This window comes from Alosa pseudoharengus, unplaced genomic scaffold, assembly GCF_046254945.1.
Source record: "Alosa pseudoharengus isolate Yale_2024_CS ecotype anadromous, Long Island Sound unplaced genomic scaffold, YU_APseudo_1.1 YU_APseudo_1.1_scf_7, whole genome shotgun sequence".
NCBI classification, from domain to species: Eukaryota; Metazoa; Chordata; class Actinopteri; order Clupeiformes; family Clupeidae; genus Alosa; species Alosa pseudoharengus.
Window position 1 is genome coordinate 34420591 of NW_027468859.1, and position 18812 is coordinate 34439402.

At 39.7% G+C, this 18812-nt stretch overlaps 1 protein-coding gene and 1 long non-coding RNA gene across 5 annotated transcripts in view; one reads left to right on the plus strand and one right to left on the minus strand.

The window, feature by feature from the left end:
- Positions 1–354: 354 nt before the first annotated feature.
- On the minus strand, positions 355–3619 carry LOC143109419 (uncharacterized). 4 transcript variants are annotated; one of them, XR_012983848.1, is made up of 9 exons: positions 2988–3619; positions 2533–2655; positions 2322–2402; positions 1738–1773; positions 1606–1647; positions 1343–1507; positions 1157–1249; positions 977–1045; positions 355–875 (listed from the first exon to the last, which is right to left on the minus strand). It is a non-coding gene; the product is annotated as an uncharacterized LOC143109419 (long non-coding RNA). The 4 variants fall into 4 exon arrangements; XR_012983846.1 differs by having other exon boundaries at positions 2533–2660; XR_012983849.1 differs by lacking the exon at positions 2988–3619 and adding an exon at positions 2848–2865 and having other exon boundaries at positions 2533–2660.
- Positions 3620–7820: 4201 nt separating this feature from the next.
- The window catches only part of LOC143109171 (monocarboxylate transporter 10-like), a 30433-nt gene continuing 19441 nt past the window's right edge, over positions 7821–18812 (plus strand). Inside the window, exon 1 of the mRNA XM_076271823.1 lies at positions 7821–10414. Within this exon, the coding sequence (XP_076127938.1) occupies positions 10078–10414 (337 nt within the window). The 5' untranslated portion in view covers positions 7821–10077. The remainder of the gene's footprint in view (positions 10415–18812) is intronic.

The window sequence follows — 18812 nt, forward strand, 5'->3', positions numbered from 1 at the left end:
TGCTTTTGCGATATTGTTAACAGCCCTACCTCACCGCAGGGTGCAGTAAATGGAAGCTTTTGATAGCTCACTCAAAACGTAAAAATTATAAGATCCCTGGAGGAACTTTTAGGGGTTCTTCAATTTGAAACTGTGGGGGAACCTCAAAAGGTTCTTCGAAGAACCTTTAAAGAAAGGTTCTTTGAAGAACCTTTTCAAAGGTTGCTTGAGGAACCTTTTGAAGTTCATTACAGAACCTTCATTATTATTAACCTTTATTATTATTATTATTATTATTATTAGAATGTATTAACCTTTATTGTTATTATTATGTTTATTATTAGAATGTGGGATAAATGTACATGAAACAACAGATGTATTTAAGCAAGAATTTAATCAAAAGCGTCAAAGCATGTCAATGGCAAAATATTAGGAATACTGTACATGAAAGGATGGACAGATAGATACATAAATAAATATATAAATATACAAATAATACACAGGCTACATAGATGAAGGCATGAATGAAAACATCTATTAAACAATGCAACAAGAACACAATTAACTTCCTAATCTAAATGAAATAGTCAATAAATGATTGATTGAACTATTGAGTATTTAATTTAGAGTATGAAATTTGACATCCGAAATACAGCAATGGGGATTTTTTCTTTTGTCTTAATATCACACATAGACTGTAAAAACAACAGTGTCTTGTTCACGGCCTTTGGGTATTCCATATTGAAAATTAAATAAACTGCTAGCAATGCTCCAATGCCCATCAACACATCTTCTGGTGTTACGACGTCTTGTCCGTCCATGCAAAGTGTAATGGTGGTGTCTTCCTCAAAGGGGTTGCCTCTCATGCATAGGGTAGGTGTGGGTGTCTTGGATATCTGAAAAGTACAGAATAACAGTATTTAGAATGGGGATTGGTGATATTCAAGCCCATTGGCAGGGGAAATTTCTAACAGTGTCAAATGACTGGTACTCTTACCTTATCCACAACGTATGAGCCTGTCAGGATTGTCCCCAAACAGATATGGCCGCTCTGCTGCAAAGAGTCCTGAATTTGAACAATATACTGGATAAGTCTTATAGCAGTAATAACATACTTGTAATTCCATACATTTTTATAGCAGTAATGACATGAAGTGTAAATCAAACTTCTTAATACCTTTGTATTTGTAGGTTGTCTCCTCACAGGCCTGATTTAGTGCAGATTGGTACTTAGGTCAATGTTATGCAGGTGCTGAATTTCAGAGAAAACCTTTAAAAAGATAAGAACAAATTACATGTTTGCTTGGCAGAAGAACATCTGAAAAATAATTTGCAGTGAACTAAATGCCAAATGTTAACTCACAGTTCAAATGTGGTGTAAAGCTGGGTATTCAGTAAGGATTTCCTGTGTGGAGTGGCGTTGAATAAATGCCACTCTGTCACTGATTGTTCTCCTTATTCTGTTTTCAATCGTATTTAGATCAGGGTTTACTTTTTAACACTCCTCCTTCATTTTTGTCTCATTGTCCTGTAAATGTTACATTCAATTTAAAGTAAAGGTCAATTTGGTTAAAGAAATGTAATAAGTAGTAATATATGGTGTTTAATCATCATCTGAAAACTTACATTGGATTTGGATATGCTTTCATCACCAAGAACATCTACAACCTGTCAGTGTAAAAATATCATCAGTGAACATATGCACACGCACACACGCACGCACACACACACACACACACACACACACACACACCATACCTGAACTACAGTGTTTGCATCCTGGGTAGCAGGTATCTGTGTGAATAGAAAAAAAAATAAGTGTGGTTTCCCTCACATTGGATTGAGTTTTGTCCTGGAATCAAAGTAAACTGCAATAAGGATCACAGTGAAGGGTAACTCTGAAAGCTTCTGCTTGAGATACAGATGCATTTTGCTTTGTGAGGAAAAGGTGACTTGCCTGTGATGAATTTTGCCTTTTCTTTTTTTGCTCGATGGTATCCAATTTCAGGAAGGCTCAGTGGGATTCTTTCCTACTTGAATTTGTTTTTAGCATTCCCAACCAACTATAATATGAAAGGTTGTATAAACCAATTAGCCTAAAGGAAAATTCAAATGCAATGGCCTGGTTTATACAGGTGTTAAGCAACATACCAACAGAAGTGAAGAGTGTCATAAGCATACATGATTCAATTGCATCTATAAGTGAGCAGACTACAACAACCTGAATACCCCTGACAGGAATATCCCATCCCATTATCCCTACTTGTTAGGTGCCCTAAAAAGGACCCTCACTACAGCCAGTAGGCCTAACTGTATGTTTATTACTTTAATAATCTACTTACATGCATATCCTGGTCCTGTGCGATCCCGGAGGAAAGGGTGCTTAGATACAGCAGCAGCACAAATGTCATGATACTGGATACCTTTGAAATTAAACATAGAGATGGAGTAGCCTAAATGACTTAATGATTTAAATGACTGGTTGTTGTTTTGCGTGAATGCAAATGAAGAACAGTAAGTAAAGCTGTAGGCTACCTCATGCTACACACTTACCACATAGAAATTGAATCAAATAGGACCTGTATAATCTGTGTGCAGCAGTATGAACGTCAGGACTTCCTCCATTAATGTTAGCTTTCATTTCAGGAGAGTTGGAAACACGGGAAGTTGAAAAGTCTGTGCTGAAGGAGTAAAATAGACAGAATATTTGGCTAACATTCAGTTTAAACATAGCATACAAGCCAAGGCATAATGCTATCTTATAACTTAAAAAACTAACGGTAGGCTAAATAAGGCTGCTAAGCTCTAACGTTATGTTAAACAAAAAGTTAAGGTTAACGTTCACGAACGGTGACACGTTGATCTTACCTTTAGTTGTATGCTATAGCCTATAATGAGGTCATGGTTAAAACGTCTCGTTTCCATTTATTATGTAGAATATGTATCATTTAAGGTATAGTTTCTGACAAACGTCAACATTAAAAAAGCTGTCAAAATGTTGCACTCACCTCCTGTAGTAACGTTGACTCAACTGTCAAATTCTGTTGCCATTTTTAAAGAAGATTCCACACGCGCGTCATCGCCTAGCTCGAGCAACACCTGTGCGCCCATCGAGTTATCCGACCGTGTTCTGCTGCTATTTTTGGCATAGGCAGTAGGCCTAGCCTATGCTCGTCTAGTTTTTCAAAATAGTTAATTACACACAATTAACAAAACACCACACAAGTAGCTGAATGCTTCAGATCTTTTGCGCAATTAAACACTAGTCAAACTATAGGCGATTAGTACTCATCAAAACTCATATTTTGTTGTCATAGCCTATCACAGGCCTAGCATCATATTATCTGATTAGGTTAGCCTATGTTTTGAATCAGTTAGGCCTAGGCTACACAGCAATATAGGCCTGTAAAAGATAAATTCAAGAAAATTATTCTTTCTCAGCTGGAGATCCTCCAGGAACCTTGATTAAATTGGGTTCTTTGAGGAACCTCCTTTCATACTGAAAAATCGTTAAGGTTCTTGCAGAGACCTCTAAGAGCATCAAGGCACGTTTGAGTTCTCAGAAGAGCCCCTGGGTTCTTGGAGTAACATTGAGGTTCTTCAAGGAACTATCCAATTTTTACAGTGGGTGCCAACTCTCACGCATTTGATTAGTTTCACCAGAGACTTTCTAATGAGGAGACACAGCACTTAAAAAATCATCCATAGAAAAGCATGGGGCTAGTTTGTCACGCCAATATGGCCGTTGTCTACACATATCCCACCCCTTCCTCGGCAAAACGTCGACATGTGAATACATTGAGCCAATCATATGGTGTGTTGTGAAGACATCGTGCCAATCATGTGTTGTGATCTCGCCGCTGGAGCAAGATTGGTGTCGTGAAGCCTTGCGCACGCGCAGTTCGACCCAAAGACTGTGCCCGATGAGTGCCCATAAAACGTTGGTATATGGCCGCCGAGTGGAGGGACTTGTCTAAAAGGACTTTGGTTTCACACGCTCACACGCCACACCCCCGATTTCTCACGCTGAAGTGTCAACCCGGTCGGTCAGATGCCTGAAAAATGAGTTTAGCCTATCTATAGATCTACCTGTTGAGCCACGATTATGCTTTCAGAGACAGTGAGAGGGTCCAAGAGCACCCCCTGTCTGTGGAATTTTCTAAATTTTCTCTCATTTGCGATGCTACTTCAGAAGCCATCCCAGGCGCACCCCCCCCCCCCCCACCCCCCCCCCCCCGCATTTCCCCGGCTTCAGGTATGCTTTGAGGATTATTGAGTATTTTTCACGCTGAAGTGTCAACCTGGTAGGTCAAATACCTGGCAGAAGAGGTTCAACTAAACTAAACCTATACATATGATATCACACATCATGTGAACGTGCGGAATCTAAGCTTTCCAATGATATTAGCGCCAAGTTGCTGTGATAAATGGTTCGCGAGAGAATTAACATTGAACCGACGTGCAATTTAGGCTAATCATATTTGCATTTACCCATTACTCTCTGTTTAATATTTCACTAACCCTTCACACAACACGTGGAAACCCCTATTTCACAATAAACAGCAAACCTACCGAATACGAGGATATAAAGCATGCCTCTGTGCAATAAGTGGTTCCTGAGTAATCCGGTTTTGAAATTGCAACACATTTCTACATAGCCTCATTGGGGCGAAATTATAATGTATTCTAATGTTAACTATTAACTACTAGTCAGTAGGCCTACATACATTTTTGTAAATTGCTCAGCCATAGATTATCCCACTATCATGGTTCTTATATTGTCAGGTTCCAGCCAATCCCATTACAAATAAATGAATATATTTATATTGGCATGCTTCCTAATGACATTAATGCAAAAATATGAAGAAAATCAAATAACGAGACACAAATATTGATATAAAGCCTGACATAAGCCATATGCAAACATTCAAATCATGCAGATATGGGTACATCCTGAAAAATGAATAGCATGTAGGCTATAGGCTATGGCCATTACAATGACCAATATATTATCTTAAATAAACTAGCTGAATAACACAGGTGACCACTTCTGCATAATTTCATGGAGTGCTGAAATGTACACACATTTCTGAACTGTGAAATGTAGCATATGTTTTTGTGGTTGTGAACTTATTGCAATATCACCATAACTATTCCACCTGTGTGTGCATGGTTATAATTCTGAAGTGCAAAATAGCTTAGGCTACAGCACAAATATTTCCATAAAAATAAGCAAGTCTGACCTCTGAATTTATTTTGAAAGTGCATCTGATTGATGCAAAATATACAAACATTTCTTAAATTCTTACAAAACACCCACCCACTCTTTAAAATTGTTAGTTTGGACCCCCACTTTTGCCGTACGAAATACCAGTGCTGTTTTCAGCATCTGTTTAGTGCTTCATTGTCATTTTCATTGGATTCTCCCATTTTCACGTAAATCGCTCATAACTTTTTTTTTTTTGTTACACGCATTCTCCCATTCCGCTTCTGTCACACACACAGTGACAAGCGGCAAATCCCCCGCAGTGTTGAAGAGATCAGTCGTCCCCCTCACTTTTGATAAGGTAAAAAGCCTTATAGGTATGCCAAATAAATAATAACCTATAGGTTTACGCTAGGCTATGTAAAACTCCCCATTAACAGCATCACGTCACTAACACAATCTCTATTCACTCTGTTGGATATCTGAAGCCAGTTTGTCTACTTAGATACTGTAAATCCTCAAATTATGGCCGGGGTCTTATTTTGAGGCATACTGGTAGGCCTTCTAAAGCATGACATTTTCGGTTTAGTTTGATATTTAATTTACTTTTGGACTGTTTGATTATATTGTTAAATGTTGGGACTGATGGGCACTGAAATCTGGGGAGGTATTTGATGATCACTATTACGTTCCATGTGTCGGGATTTCAAACAAACCATCCGCTTTCATACGTTCATTGAACGTCTGCGGTGCTGTAATGGAAACCTTATTGCGTAGCCAAGTAGCCTATTGAGTTATTTTTAAATTATGCATGATTTACTTTTTATTAATTTCGTAGGCTGGCTTTATTTTGTTATATAGAAGTATCTAAATAACCTGTTAAAATGTACCAGAATTCAGGAAATTGCATCTAGTCCAATTTTTTTTTTTACCAATGTTCATATAACTCTGGGACCCTGGTCCCAGGGATGGATTACTGCACGGGCCTTCCGGGCCCAGACCCAGGCGCCCAAGGTGTCAGGGGGCCCTGAAGCCCAAGCCTTTACATGGAATCATTGCCTCAATATCAACACATCAGGATGTAGGCTATGAATCTGATTGAATTTATTATTGCCCATCCCCAAAATTCTAATTTTGGGCCCATCCCCAAAAAAACTAATTAAAAAAATTCTGGGGGAGTACCCCCAAACCCCCCTTCCACATATACGACAATTAGTGGGGAGCCCTTAATACATCTGGGCCTAAGGGCCCGAAAGGTCATAATCCGTCCATGCCTAGTCCCTACACCTGAGAACCACTGATGTGCGTTTTTTTTACTGTACGGTATAATGCTGAATGAGCCAAACAAAAATTTACGCAGCAAAATTTTGGTTGGCCCCACCAAATCTCACTCCAAGGTTTTTTGAAAAGTTGGCAGCCCTGCAAACCACTCAGGGGTGTAGGCTACTCTGGAACCATAGGTCACTAATTTGTGCGTTATTTACGTTTTATTACATTTCAGATACGTGTTGGTTTCCTGTAGGCCTAGTATAGCGCTTTATTCTTGTTCTTTATGTCCGAATATTGGGGGGGGCATTTTGGTCATATTTGAATATTGGGGGGGACACGTCCCCCTCAATGTCTATGGTGACTACCGCCCTGGGCCCACTTCCCCGAAAGCATCTTATGCCTAAGAGCGTCGTAAAGTCCCTCTTACGTCTTAAGATTTGCCGACCATCGTAGCTTAAGAGAGTCGTGAAAACACTCGTAGATCTATACGAGTGCTCCAGAGTACTCGTTACCGGCTAAGAGCGTCTACAGTACTTCTCACTGAGGTCACCAACAGGACATACAGAGGAATTACAACTTAGAATACATAATCCAACTTACGTTCCCATTCTTTATTGTGTTTACCTGTGATGAATCAGATTTTAGCGTGCAAAATAGCCTACATTTAATGGTCATAATAATGTGATGAAAAGCGGACAAAAATGCAATCAAGTTATGAAACGAGACGTTGCCAGAATAGTTTGACATTATCTTTGCTAAGTGAATATTTTATTAGGCCTATGAGGTAAAAAGCAGAGAAAGCAACATGTGGTTTAGTCTGTAGCCTACTGCATCAAAATCTAAGCCTACACATTTCCTCTCTTTCTTACTCGACTTCTTTCTTATCTTCAAACGTGTTCTTAAGTGACACCGCGAAATATTAGGCCTATTGCATGGTGCAACAATCTAATCTTAAAATAATTACAATTATTTATGTCTCTGTGTGGTATATAACCTACTTGGGATGCTTACATGCAGATGTCAAAGTGTTTCTATTTTCGTATTGATGTGAATGAATGTGTAGATCCGAAGTTTAAATGGTAGGCCTATAGCTGTGACGTGCAGTCACCTGACATCACCGTCAAATCAGAGGATATTTCAGAACTATTAACGTGGACAGCTCCCCTTAAGAGCATCTTAAGAGCAGTGCACGCGCGTTCACGCTACGAGCATGTTCGGGAAACAGTCGGAAAAACCAAACGAACGATCGTAAGATGAATCGTAGAAAACCCTCTTAAGAGCGTGTCTCCGTCGTTATTCGTTACTGTCTCCGTCGTTACTGAAATGAGTAGCCGGCTGTCTATGCTCATCAGCTAGCAAACCTGACTTATGGGTGCCAGAATTCAAGTTCAAGTTCAAGTAGTGTATTGTCGTGTACTCATAAAATGAATTGTAATGAAATTCCTTGTGCTCAAGAGCCTGCTCAACTTTAAAGAATACATTATGTAATTAAAAAAGGTATATTGTGTGTATGGGGGGAGCAATGGGGTGTGTGGGAGGGGGATGATGAAATGTTGTGTGTCTGTGTGTGGTTTCAGTTGATTCAATAAATGTTATTGCACAGTTAAAATGTTAGTCTTCCCATAAGATATAAAATGTCACAATGAAGTTGCTGCTTCAAAAGTTCAGCAAATTATAAACTAAAGCCTGATTTAACCAGGTGACCAAACTCTTACATTGCACTTTAACCTGATGAAATGTCACAGTAGGCCTAATTTGTTTGTTAAGTTTGAGATCGATGGTGAACACGAGGAAAACGTCAAATTACATAATTTTACTAACTATAGGCTAATAAAATGACAACAGGGAGAAGTTACAGACGGAATGAACTGCATGTAGGCCTGCCTATCAAATTCGAGACTTCAGAGTTTTATTATAGCATGGGTTTCCTCCGTAAAAAGACCAGCATTTATCTTCACAGCCTGCGGTTAAAATCCTTAAATTCACGGACTTGTGGCTTTATTTTTGAGGCAAAAAACGTCACTCTTAACAGCCGCCAGTTTTTGATAATGCGTGAAATATGTCTAGGCCTATCCAATAATATCCATTTTCCTTTCTATTAGGCTACATCTGCCTGCCACGGAATCCGTGTTAAGTGGCTAAGCTGCTGCCTACAGGTAAAACACGTGCTAAATATCACTGAATGTAGACATGTTGCATCACTTCTAGTTAATACAGTGTTTTAAATAAATGATGCAACATATCTACATTTAGTGACACTGCCGTGGCCATGGTAGCGGAACATCACACGTATGACTTGACTTTCACTTAGTCATCATTTACTGGTAGAGGGTAGCCTGGAATTTGCAAATACCAAATCACAAAGCGAAACCGGCATATGGTCATTATTTCTGAGAAAGGCCCATACTCCCTCTTCGCCCTTCCTCTCACTACCAACTATAGTAAAGTTTTGTTCCATCTAAATACTCAGGATTTTACAAACATCTAGGCTGACACAGGGGGTGGGGTGAGGGGACTGGGTTGAAAAAAGAGGTTAAATCAGATTGGTAACTTAATATAGTTGAATATAGATAATAGATTAGCTGAATCGTCGAAGCTATTGTAGCATAGGTAGGATGCACTGCCCTTCCTGATCGCATTACAAAATTATACGAAAGTTAGAGTTGCTGCTTACCAACCATTCCGCTGGAAGAAATGTATTTCTTGGAAGAAGTAGGCCTATGGTTATTTTTCAATAAATCATATTTCTTGTTGCTTTAGAACATCTATCTAATTTTTTTCAGCTAGTTTCCCCCCACACAACCAATTTATTTTCATGTCACCTACCTACAGGGGTTTGGGAAGAAAGTGATGGATAGTGACATTTCTTTCTCTAGATTTTCTGTGAACCACTAGATGGCGTACGCAACTGGAACTAGAGCCTATCTATGGCTCTGGGACTATTTTGGGAGATCTGCCCTCTAATGATCTACTGAAAACATACAAAAAATGTGCAATTGGTCATATTTTCTACCCCAATGCCTTTCCCTTTACCACACATATTTAAGTGTTAGGCTATACAGAGCTCGTCTTATGTCTTCCAAATGCAATCAATCAGGTAAATCCATGCTGAATACTATCATGAGGGGACAATGCGACATAAATTACCACTTCATTTTAGATCAAAAAAGCGTATGAAATCGAGTGTTCAACGTTGTCATTCAACAAAATTACTTAAAAGGCCGGGTGCTTTTGACCAGGCTCTACAATTTAGGATGGACACACGTGTCCAATCAGCGACAGAACTCAGTCTATTCTTGCCCCGCCCATTAGAGGTACCTATTAATACTGTACTGCCCTGCTGTCACAGTTGCTTACATTGCAATGGGCTTCCTGTAACGTTACTTGTGAAATTATTGCATCAGCACATTGAAATGACAGTGTAACGCCCCGTTAAGATTTTAATAAAATCTACCGAGCTTATTTGAAGAGAAGAGAAACAGCGACAGAGAACGCAAGCAACGCAAGCAGCCCAAGCAACAAATCGCAGCCTCAATTTCACTGGTGAGAATTTGAGAAATCAACGAGGACGGTGACCAGCTGAACGGACTCTTTCCAGCAGCGTATTTTTATTCATTGGAGTCATGACAGAAGGCAAAAACATGATAGAAAACGAAGCTGGCGCAAATACGAACATTGTGACTGATGAAGCTGACGGAAAGACAGAGACGAAACCCCTCAATGTACCTGCAGAGATGAAGGAGAACGGGGACAGCAAAGCCATAACAGAGAAAGGGTCCGATACCGTTGCCGAGAAAGAGTTTGAGCCGCCGGAGGGAGGATGGGGATGGGTTGTCATGTTGGCGGCTATGTGGTGCAATGGATCAGTATTCGGCATCCAGAACGCTTTTGGCATCTTGTTTGTGTACCTGCTGCAAGAGTTCGGATCACCGGACGACAAAGACCTTCAATTCAAAACGTGTAAGTTGTCTCACGTCACAAGATTCACTTAATATTAACATTGGAGGGAAGTGTCTGACTTCCCATAGCATATGAATGAACAACCCACCATAATAGAACCGAGGCCACTCTACTGTACTTGCCAGTCTTGCCCACGTGTGCGCTAACTGAAGAAAGAATATTAGCTGGTATCGCTGTACTACCAACTTCACATGTTTGTTTTATCTTGATTTGGAATTTCAAATAACACACTCCACTGAGATTAATAATCCTGAAGGGAAGATAGCTGGATATAACGTTTAGCATAACACCTAAAAATCATATCAGTTAGGAAAGCATTCACATTGTCAGCTTTGGCTAGTTAGCTAAAATGTACTCTCAGACTGAGGGAAGCGGATGTTAAAATGCGCAACTGAGGGAATTACTTCATAGACACGAAATGCATGTCTGTCATTCATTCATTCATGCATGCATGCATAGATACTTCCTTAGCAAACCACAGTTGACTGTAATTAAACGTGATACTTCCAAGAGTGATACTGCATGGCCATAACGTTGTTGATCTGGTGAAAAATATCTCATTTTCAATTAAATGTGCACAAGGAACTCAGCTTGTTTGTCAGGAACTCACTTTTGCTTGTACTTTAAGAAGCTACTTCAGATTGCACTAAACATTGCTCATGTCAGAACATGTTAGGTAAGAAGATTTTTAAATAAATTTATCAAAACGAACAGGCTACTGTAAAGTGCAAACTCATGCAGTGATATGAATACACATGCAACACATTTATGTAAGTACCATATAAATATTAGCCATTTGATACGGATTCTGTTTTTGTCCTTCCCAGAATTGAGGCTAGGTTTGTTTGTAAACATCAAGGCATCTAGTCTAACTTATTAACATATCATGTTAGGTACCGTGTGTGGATAGTGAAATACCCCCTCTGAATTTACTGATTGATTCTTACTCTTGCATCACTTACACGAGTTACAAAGTGAGTACTTGGTAGTAAAAACTGAACAGGATGATGAGAACTGATGAGTGTTTAGCACTCACTGAGGTGTTGTGCCTTGTGAATTTCCCCCTTGTCTTGGCCTTTCACCACATGAATCATTTAGCTTGTGCTGTTACGTTTCCAGCCACCTGTTGACGACAGTCAATGTGGATGGAGAATGGGGTGGAGTAGGTTGCAGAGTGAATGGCTCTTAACAAAGTGAATTGATGTTCTCAGGAAAAGTCATATGAAAAGTAATACGTCATAAGACTGATACAATGGCAAATCCTTTAGTCTAAATAAGTGTTGGAGATACTGGTTGATTAGTGTTGGATGGTCTTAATCTGTCATGTGAAGGTCCTAAAGAAGTTTATTTTTTTTAAACTTCATGATTAGTTGCAGATGATTTTAAAATCTTTTGGTTTGGTAACAGCCTACATCTCACAGACAGGAAACACTGATAATGTTGACTAGTGTCGATTAACGATGATTGGGGGCCTTAATCACCCAAATCCCTGTATGAATAGGCAGTTTGTTTATCAAAATGCAGAACACAACACTGAATGGATTTAACTTGATCATCTGTAAATTGCTCAGATATTGATAATTGGCTAACCTAATAGTCCATTATTTGAAACTGGCTGTGAGGCCAGCACTAGGAAGCCTACAGATAGTAGTTACTGCCAGATTTAGGCCCAAGTTAATACTTTCCTGGTCTAGGCTACGTCAGGAGTCGTACCCTGCTGAGAGGCCAAGCTATTCTAAGTATTCTAAATAAAGTCGCTGAACTGTGGCTACGCTTAAAGAGTTTCAGCCATTCATTTCTTGGGAATATGATATGCAGATGAATGAAACATCCACAAACATTTTGGATGAAATGTGACCTATTGCTCAAACAGCTTTGTCACCCAAAGTGACCACATGTATATAAAAATATGGATTTAATGGTGCAGTTTTACAGTGGCTTTGTCATGATTGCATTAAAAATAATCCAAGGAAAGCAAATGTACTGAACTTTTGGACTTTTACAAGGTTATTACAATAACAACAGATGCACTGCATCTAGTAGCCTGTGTCAGTGTTTCCTGTTAGGGAGTGAGCAGGGAAGTGGGGGAGCCATGTGGTTCAACCTAGACACCAGAGACCGAAATTTATTTTATTGGATCATTTTTCTGTTTCTCCTTCCTCCTTTGGTATAGCTTATATGATACATTTGGCTAGATGTCTTGAGGGCTATATTTGAAATGTGTTGTGCAGATTCAGAAGTAAACCTAACCACAAGTTGCAAGTTGCTTAGTCTTGTCAGAACTATACAACAGTATAGTTAAAATACAACAGTATTTTAAGATGACCATTTACTTCTTGGAGCTGTAGACATCTGGATCAAATAAGAACGTGCCTTAATAGTTTGCAGTTCTACCTTCACATGTAGCAGAGGTATGTCTAATTTGATAATGGAATGCAGTCTGTTAATAAAGGGTGTCAATTAAAATCTCATCTAAAAATCGAGCAAGGACACAGCCCTGTTTATCAACAAACTACAGATGGTGCCCAGTATTTCCCCAGGGCTGGTGACATATGATAGAAAAAATAAGAGTGAAAAGCAAAACGTGTGGCAGTAATGCAAAAGCAACAACCTAAAAACTGAAATAAACCTGAAATAAGATGTGTAGGCATATTAGTGTTATTTTAGTCACACTAAACTGTATACATATGTGGATTATTTTTTATTCTTTAAAGATGAAGGAAATGTAATATTTTTCCAGACAAATATTTCACCCTATGCTTTTTAGTGTCTTGTGCCACCTCAAGGGTTTCTGTGCCTGGGTCTCTGTCTTGCTCAGCATCATTAAATGTTATGCAAGTAGGGGTGGTACAGTCTGATTGTCACCAGTGTTGTGTCAAGAGACAGCAATTCTTTTTGCAACTGTGTGCTAATCATGCCATCCACCAAAGACCTCATTTAATCCAGTTGGTCAGGGTGGATTCTTACAACCTCCTCATCCTTCCATGGGGGCTACTGTGATTCAGACTTGGACCTCCCAGCGTGAGCAGAATGAAAGCTTCTGGAAGCCTATTCAGCCTGCTCACTGAGAAGGATAAACAAATTATTACAAGCTAATCCAGTGTTAAAGGCTATGTGAAGACCGCAAAAGGTGTTAGGTTGGAAAGGTTGAGGAGGAAGTTGGCTGTAAATTTGAAGCATGACAGCACATGGAGATGTCATTTAGTTTTAAGATGATTTGAACAATGTTGAATGCTCAAAATTTGTTAGCTTGCTGTGATTGCTCTGTAGCTGTGTCGACACAGTCTTCTGACTGATCAGTCATCTAACACAAACGTGAGCAATGAGCACTTTCTAAATGAAAAGTCACTATTCTATAGCCAAATCAATATGACAATATTGACCAACTCTGGTGATTCTGTAATGCAGGGATTCCCAAACTGTGGTACGCGTACCCCCGGTGGTACGCGAGCTGCCACTAGGGGGTACGCGAGATGAAAAGGGCAATGGCGGAAAGGAGTTAAAAATGATTAATTAATTAATACTCTAATTAATTCATAAATAATAAATAATTTCGAATCAGGTTATAATGATATGGAAATGTGAAATTAAAGGAAATCATTTGTAAACTCTATAATAGGGTATGTTTTCATTAAAAAATAAGCTACACACAATAGGCTACACGTGATTTCCTGCGGGCAGCCAGAATATCTAGCGCGTTAGTTTCGTTGACGTATAGGCTAGGTAGAAGGCTGTGTAAACATGGAAAACTGGCTAAAAACAGGGACACTGTCCAAAAGGCCTAATTAAAGCGATCGAAGAGGAGAAGCGAGAGAAACAGAGCAGGACACAGGTAACGATGGAATGGGATGGGGGGCAGACTATTGAAGGTGGAGATGGAGCGCAGGGGGATAAAAGAAAGAACGAGACAGAAAAGACTGCGCGAAGAAAACGAAAGTATGATGAGGCACATAGGCCTAGGCTTCACGTGGATTGGGAGACAGACTGCCCAAAGCCACAGTGCATGGTCTGCAGTGAGATGCTACCTAACCATACTAATGTGGTTCTCCACACTGTTTTTTTTAATGTGAGAGCTCATAGACCAGTTGCACATTTTGATTATGTTATCATGTAGGGTGGCTAATTAAACAACGATGCCTGGAATGCGTCAATAGAATGAGTTACTTTTTTATGTGTTGGATGGTGGGGGTACGCGAGCCGAGTCAGGATGTAGAAGGTGGTCCGCGGGGAAAAAAGTTTGGGAACCGCTGCTGTAATGCAATGTGATGATGACCCAATCGTCTTGTGTGTGTTAACTGAGGTTTTATACGACAATACCCTCCTCCCCTATCCGAGGTACAGCTTGTGCCCGAGTCTATGCCAGCACTGAGATAGATATGCCTGCTGGCCACACGTATTATTGACCAATCACAATATGAACCATTGGGGTGGTGTTCAAAGGAGATCACACCCACACCCTTGCCTCCAGCCTCCAAGAGACCTCAAACAGCTGTAGCTGCCCTGGGTTTTGGTCCTTTTAAGGACTGCCAGGCGAGGCTATTCTAGGGGTTATTCAAAGCCTTGTGTTTAACTGTATTTGGTGAATAATTCAGTGGTAAATTTTGTGTGTATTTATTTATATTAATACCGCTATAGCTAGATGTTCAAAACATTTTTGAGCCAAAATCCTCAAGCTATGAACCATCACAGATGAAATGGGTCTTTAAATAAAGATATGCTGGAATTGCGTCATACAGCTTACGTCATCACAAAAGCAGAGGCTGCATGTGTAAAATAACAGAAGTGGATGCAAGACAATGACGCAAATGAGTTTGCATAATCATGTCTGCATGTGCATATTTTTTACATATTTTTTACATCTTTTCTATCTTTTTTTTCCTCTCGCCCCTGTTACTCATGGGCTCTCTGTGAATGTTTAACACTCTGTAAAGCGCCATGAAACATGTGTAATGTTTTGGCGCTATATAAGTGAAATTAAATCGAAAATTTAAATGAAATTGAAATTGAATATGCCCCAACCCCAAATGGATGTCTTAATCATTACACAAGAAACTGATTGGGTCATGCAGGCTGAATTCGAGACACATAATTTTGAGAACACTGTTCAGGGGACTTATTTGTCAGTGTTTTTGCATTCTTACTACGAGATCAACCAGTTAACCAGTTAGAGGAACAACTTGAACTAAACAAAGGCCTTCCACTTCAGTAAGCAGTATTTTTCAGGGCACCTTAAAGAGAATGTAGAAGTATAGGATTATTAACTGATATCAACCAAGGTATCCAACGATCCAAGGGTATTCCAGCAAATTAGAAATTTGTAACGAGCAATGTTTTCAATGTTAATGATGTTTATCAACATTTTGTCTACATTGTAACATTGTAAGTACATTGTCCTTTGACCTCGAGTCACAGTTCTGACAATATTTATTCACGGTGGATTTCTGTGAACAGAAACGTGAATCGCTGCTGTCCAAATTAGTTGATAACCCCAAAGCAGACTGCTGTTAATGGTTAACAGAGCTTTTGATCTCTGTCTCATGTTAGCTTGACACTGAGTTCAGGTGAAGGTTGTTGGGAGATAAAGGAGAGAGTAAACACACCAACTCAGAGTTGCATGTGGGGAAAATGGCATAGCCTTACGCACCAATCTGTTTGCTCTCCGATTCATACTGTTAACATCAGCCCATGGTTTCATGGAAACCAATGGCCTTCTGTGGGACTGAATGACTTTAAAAATGGTAGTATGGGGCGACTCAGTATCACCAGTGTTTCGCAACAGTCTATGATTTCTAGTGTTTCCTGAACTGAATTCTATTTGTGGGGGTAGGTTTGCAGAATTAACTTGAATTCAACAGTTTTTAACAAATTAGCGTAGTGTGGTTATGATGAACCAGATTTAAGCACAATTTAGTACAACCTTTAGTACAACCTGGAAAAAGCCTGTTTTCATCTTCTCATTTCACCATGTGGACAGTTAACAGGATTTTTTAAAATTTTACCATATATCATTCTGTATGTGAGGATCATCTGCCCAAAATTTGGGCTTGTTGCTGAGTTTCTTCATTGAGATAAGATTTTTTTAAATATTGTCTATAAATCCATTGAATTTGTACTGGATCTGCAGTACCACTTTGCACCACATGTGGTGCTCTTTTAATACAATGGAAGTCAATGGAAGAGTAAGAGAGTCACTTGTTTGCTGCACATATCCAATCTAAACACACAGTTTATGGTTCATAGTTGAATTGGTCCAAATAATTATTGCAACATGAACAACATACTACTTATACATAAATCTTATTTAGAGAAAGTGGTCAGAGAAAATGTGGAACAAAACTAGATGTACAGAAATTGTCTATAAAAGACGTTATAAAAACATCCTTATTAGCTCCTCGTGTTCAGTTTTGAATGTAGTTCAAAGAACGTTCTACAAATGCGCCCTGAACTGTATTTGATCAAACGTTCCAGGAACGTTAAAAATATTTTCTTGAAATACATTAGGGCAGTGTTTCCCAAACTTTTTTTCTGGGGACCCACTTTTTAAAAATGACAGACCATCGCGACCCATTTCACTTCAGATCTAACATGCAACAGGCATGCAACCACCAATATATAATTTATTAGACAACATAAATTGTGCAGGCGACCCAAATAAAATCTCCTGCGACCCACATGTGGGTCGTGACCCAGTCTTTGGGAAACACTGCATTAGGGGAATGTTAATAGCGAACCTTCCCACACTCTTCAGTGAACATTCGCAGAATGAAAATTGAAAATTCACTCTATCAGAGAACTGGTGTTACGGTTTTGGACGCGCACACATTTTATGTAATATAATGAATATACTTTCGTTTTTCTAATGAGGCTGCCAGAGTCACAGTGTAAGTATAATCATTTAGGCGTCCTGTGAATAGTTTGTCCTTGGCCCATGCTACACATTTCCACCAAGTTTCATGAAAACTGCAAACAAATCAACCAACCAACATACGGATGAAAAAAATAACTCTTTTGGCGGAGGTAATAATGCCATAAATTTTATGTCGAAATGATCTACAAGTTCCAAATAATTTCAGATTATCATGGATGCTGCTGGATGGTAACGATAAAGAATGTTCTGTACTTTTAGGAGTCTGACACCAAGCGACTGGTTTTAGTTGGGATATTAGCCTCACAAGATGTGTGTCCCAGTCCATACCTACAAGATGTAATACACCATATTATTTAGCTTAAATGGAAATGAAATTGATCGTATAGTAGGCCTATGTAGCAGTTATACTTTCCCGTTCTATAGCAGCATGCATCATGCCCAGCTTCATGGATAGCTGTGTTAACTTTTTGCCCAAATCCTAGCCTCAGCAATTTCCATTCAGCAATTTTCACTCCCACCAAATCCTCCTATAGGAAAATCTCACAGTTATGCCTCCCAGCTGTGAGCCTCCAGCGTGGGCGTCTGAGTTGCGAGGGCCAGATGTGAACAGTGCACCAGCTCCGCGCATGGGGCCCAGGGGATTAAACGCGACTGGCCCTAATCATTTACGCAAGTGCAGGTCAGGAGGGCTGCAGTAATGGCATGATTTGGGCTCCTTTTTAATGCTTGACATCACAGGGTTGCACCAGGGTGTGCTGGCGCCCTGTGCCAAGAGAGAGAGTGAGAGTGAGAGCAGGGCTGGCACCAGGAGTCTGCTGTGTCATAATTGGTTCAGTGTAACACCAACTAGCTCAAGCAGAATTGTACTGTATAAGGTTGGCAGCCACTTTTCATGTGGGTCCGGTCTTAGAGGTGAAATGGAGGGAACCTTTAGAAGAATTTACAAATCTGGCCCCTTCTCGGAAATGTGCACCTCTTGGAATTTCTTGTGGCATTTTCAGTTGAATAATTTGCCATTTTTGCTGTCAAAGGGCAGGTTTTTCAGGTTATCACATTGAAAGTTTGCTGTCAAATATTTTCTCTCTGTTTCTCTTCATGAGATGGTGTAGTGCTCCTGAAGTTGTTTGAACATGTCTGCCTGTCTACATTTCTGGGGGTGGGGGGGTGGGCATAAGCTCAACATGTTACAACACATCGCCCATGGATTTCATCCATAATACATTTTTGCATTTTACTGAATTATATCGCTACTTAGGTTGTATAATCTGACGATTATACATTCCAAATTTATAAAGAAAGAAATGTATATAATCTAAAAATAGACTAGTGTATGTAATTGGGTTTGTAATAACTGAAGCTGTTGGGAGCTGAAACAATGCACTAGCAAGGGAAAGGCTTTTGCTGGCTAATTGATTATTTCCCCCCCAATAAAGCCAGAGAGGACCCTGTCCTGAGTTGACTGCACCCCCGTCTGGCACGAGACAGACCAGAGGCCTGTGTTCGCGGCGGGAGGGGCTGGCCACGGGCCAG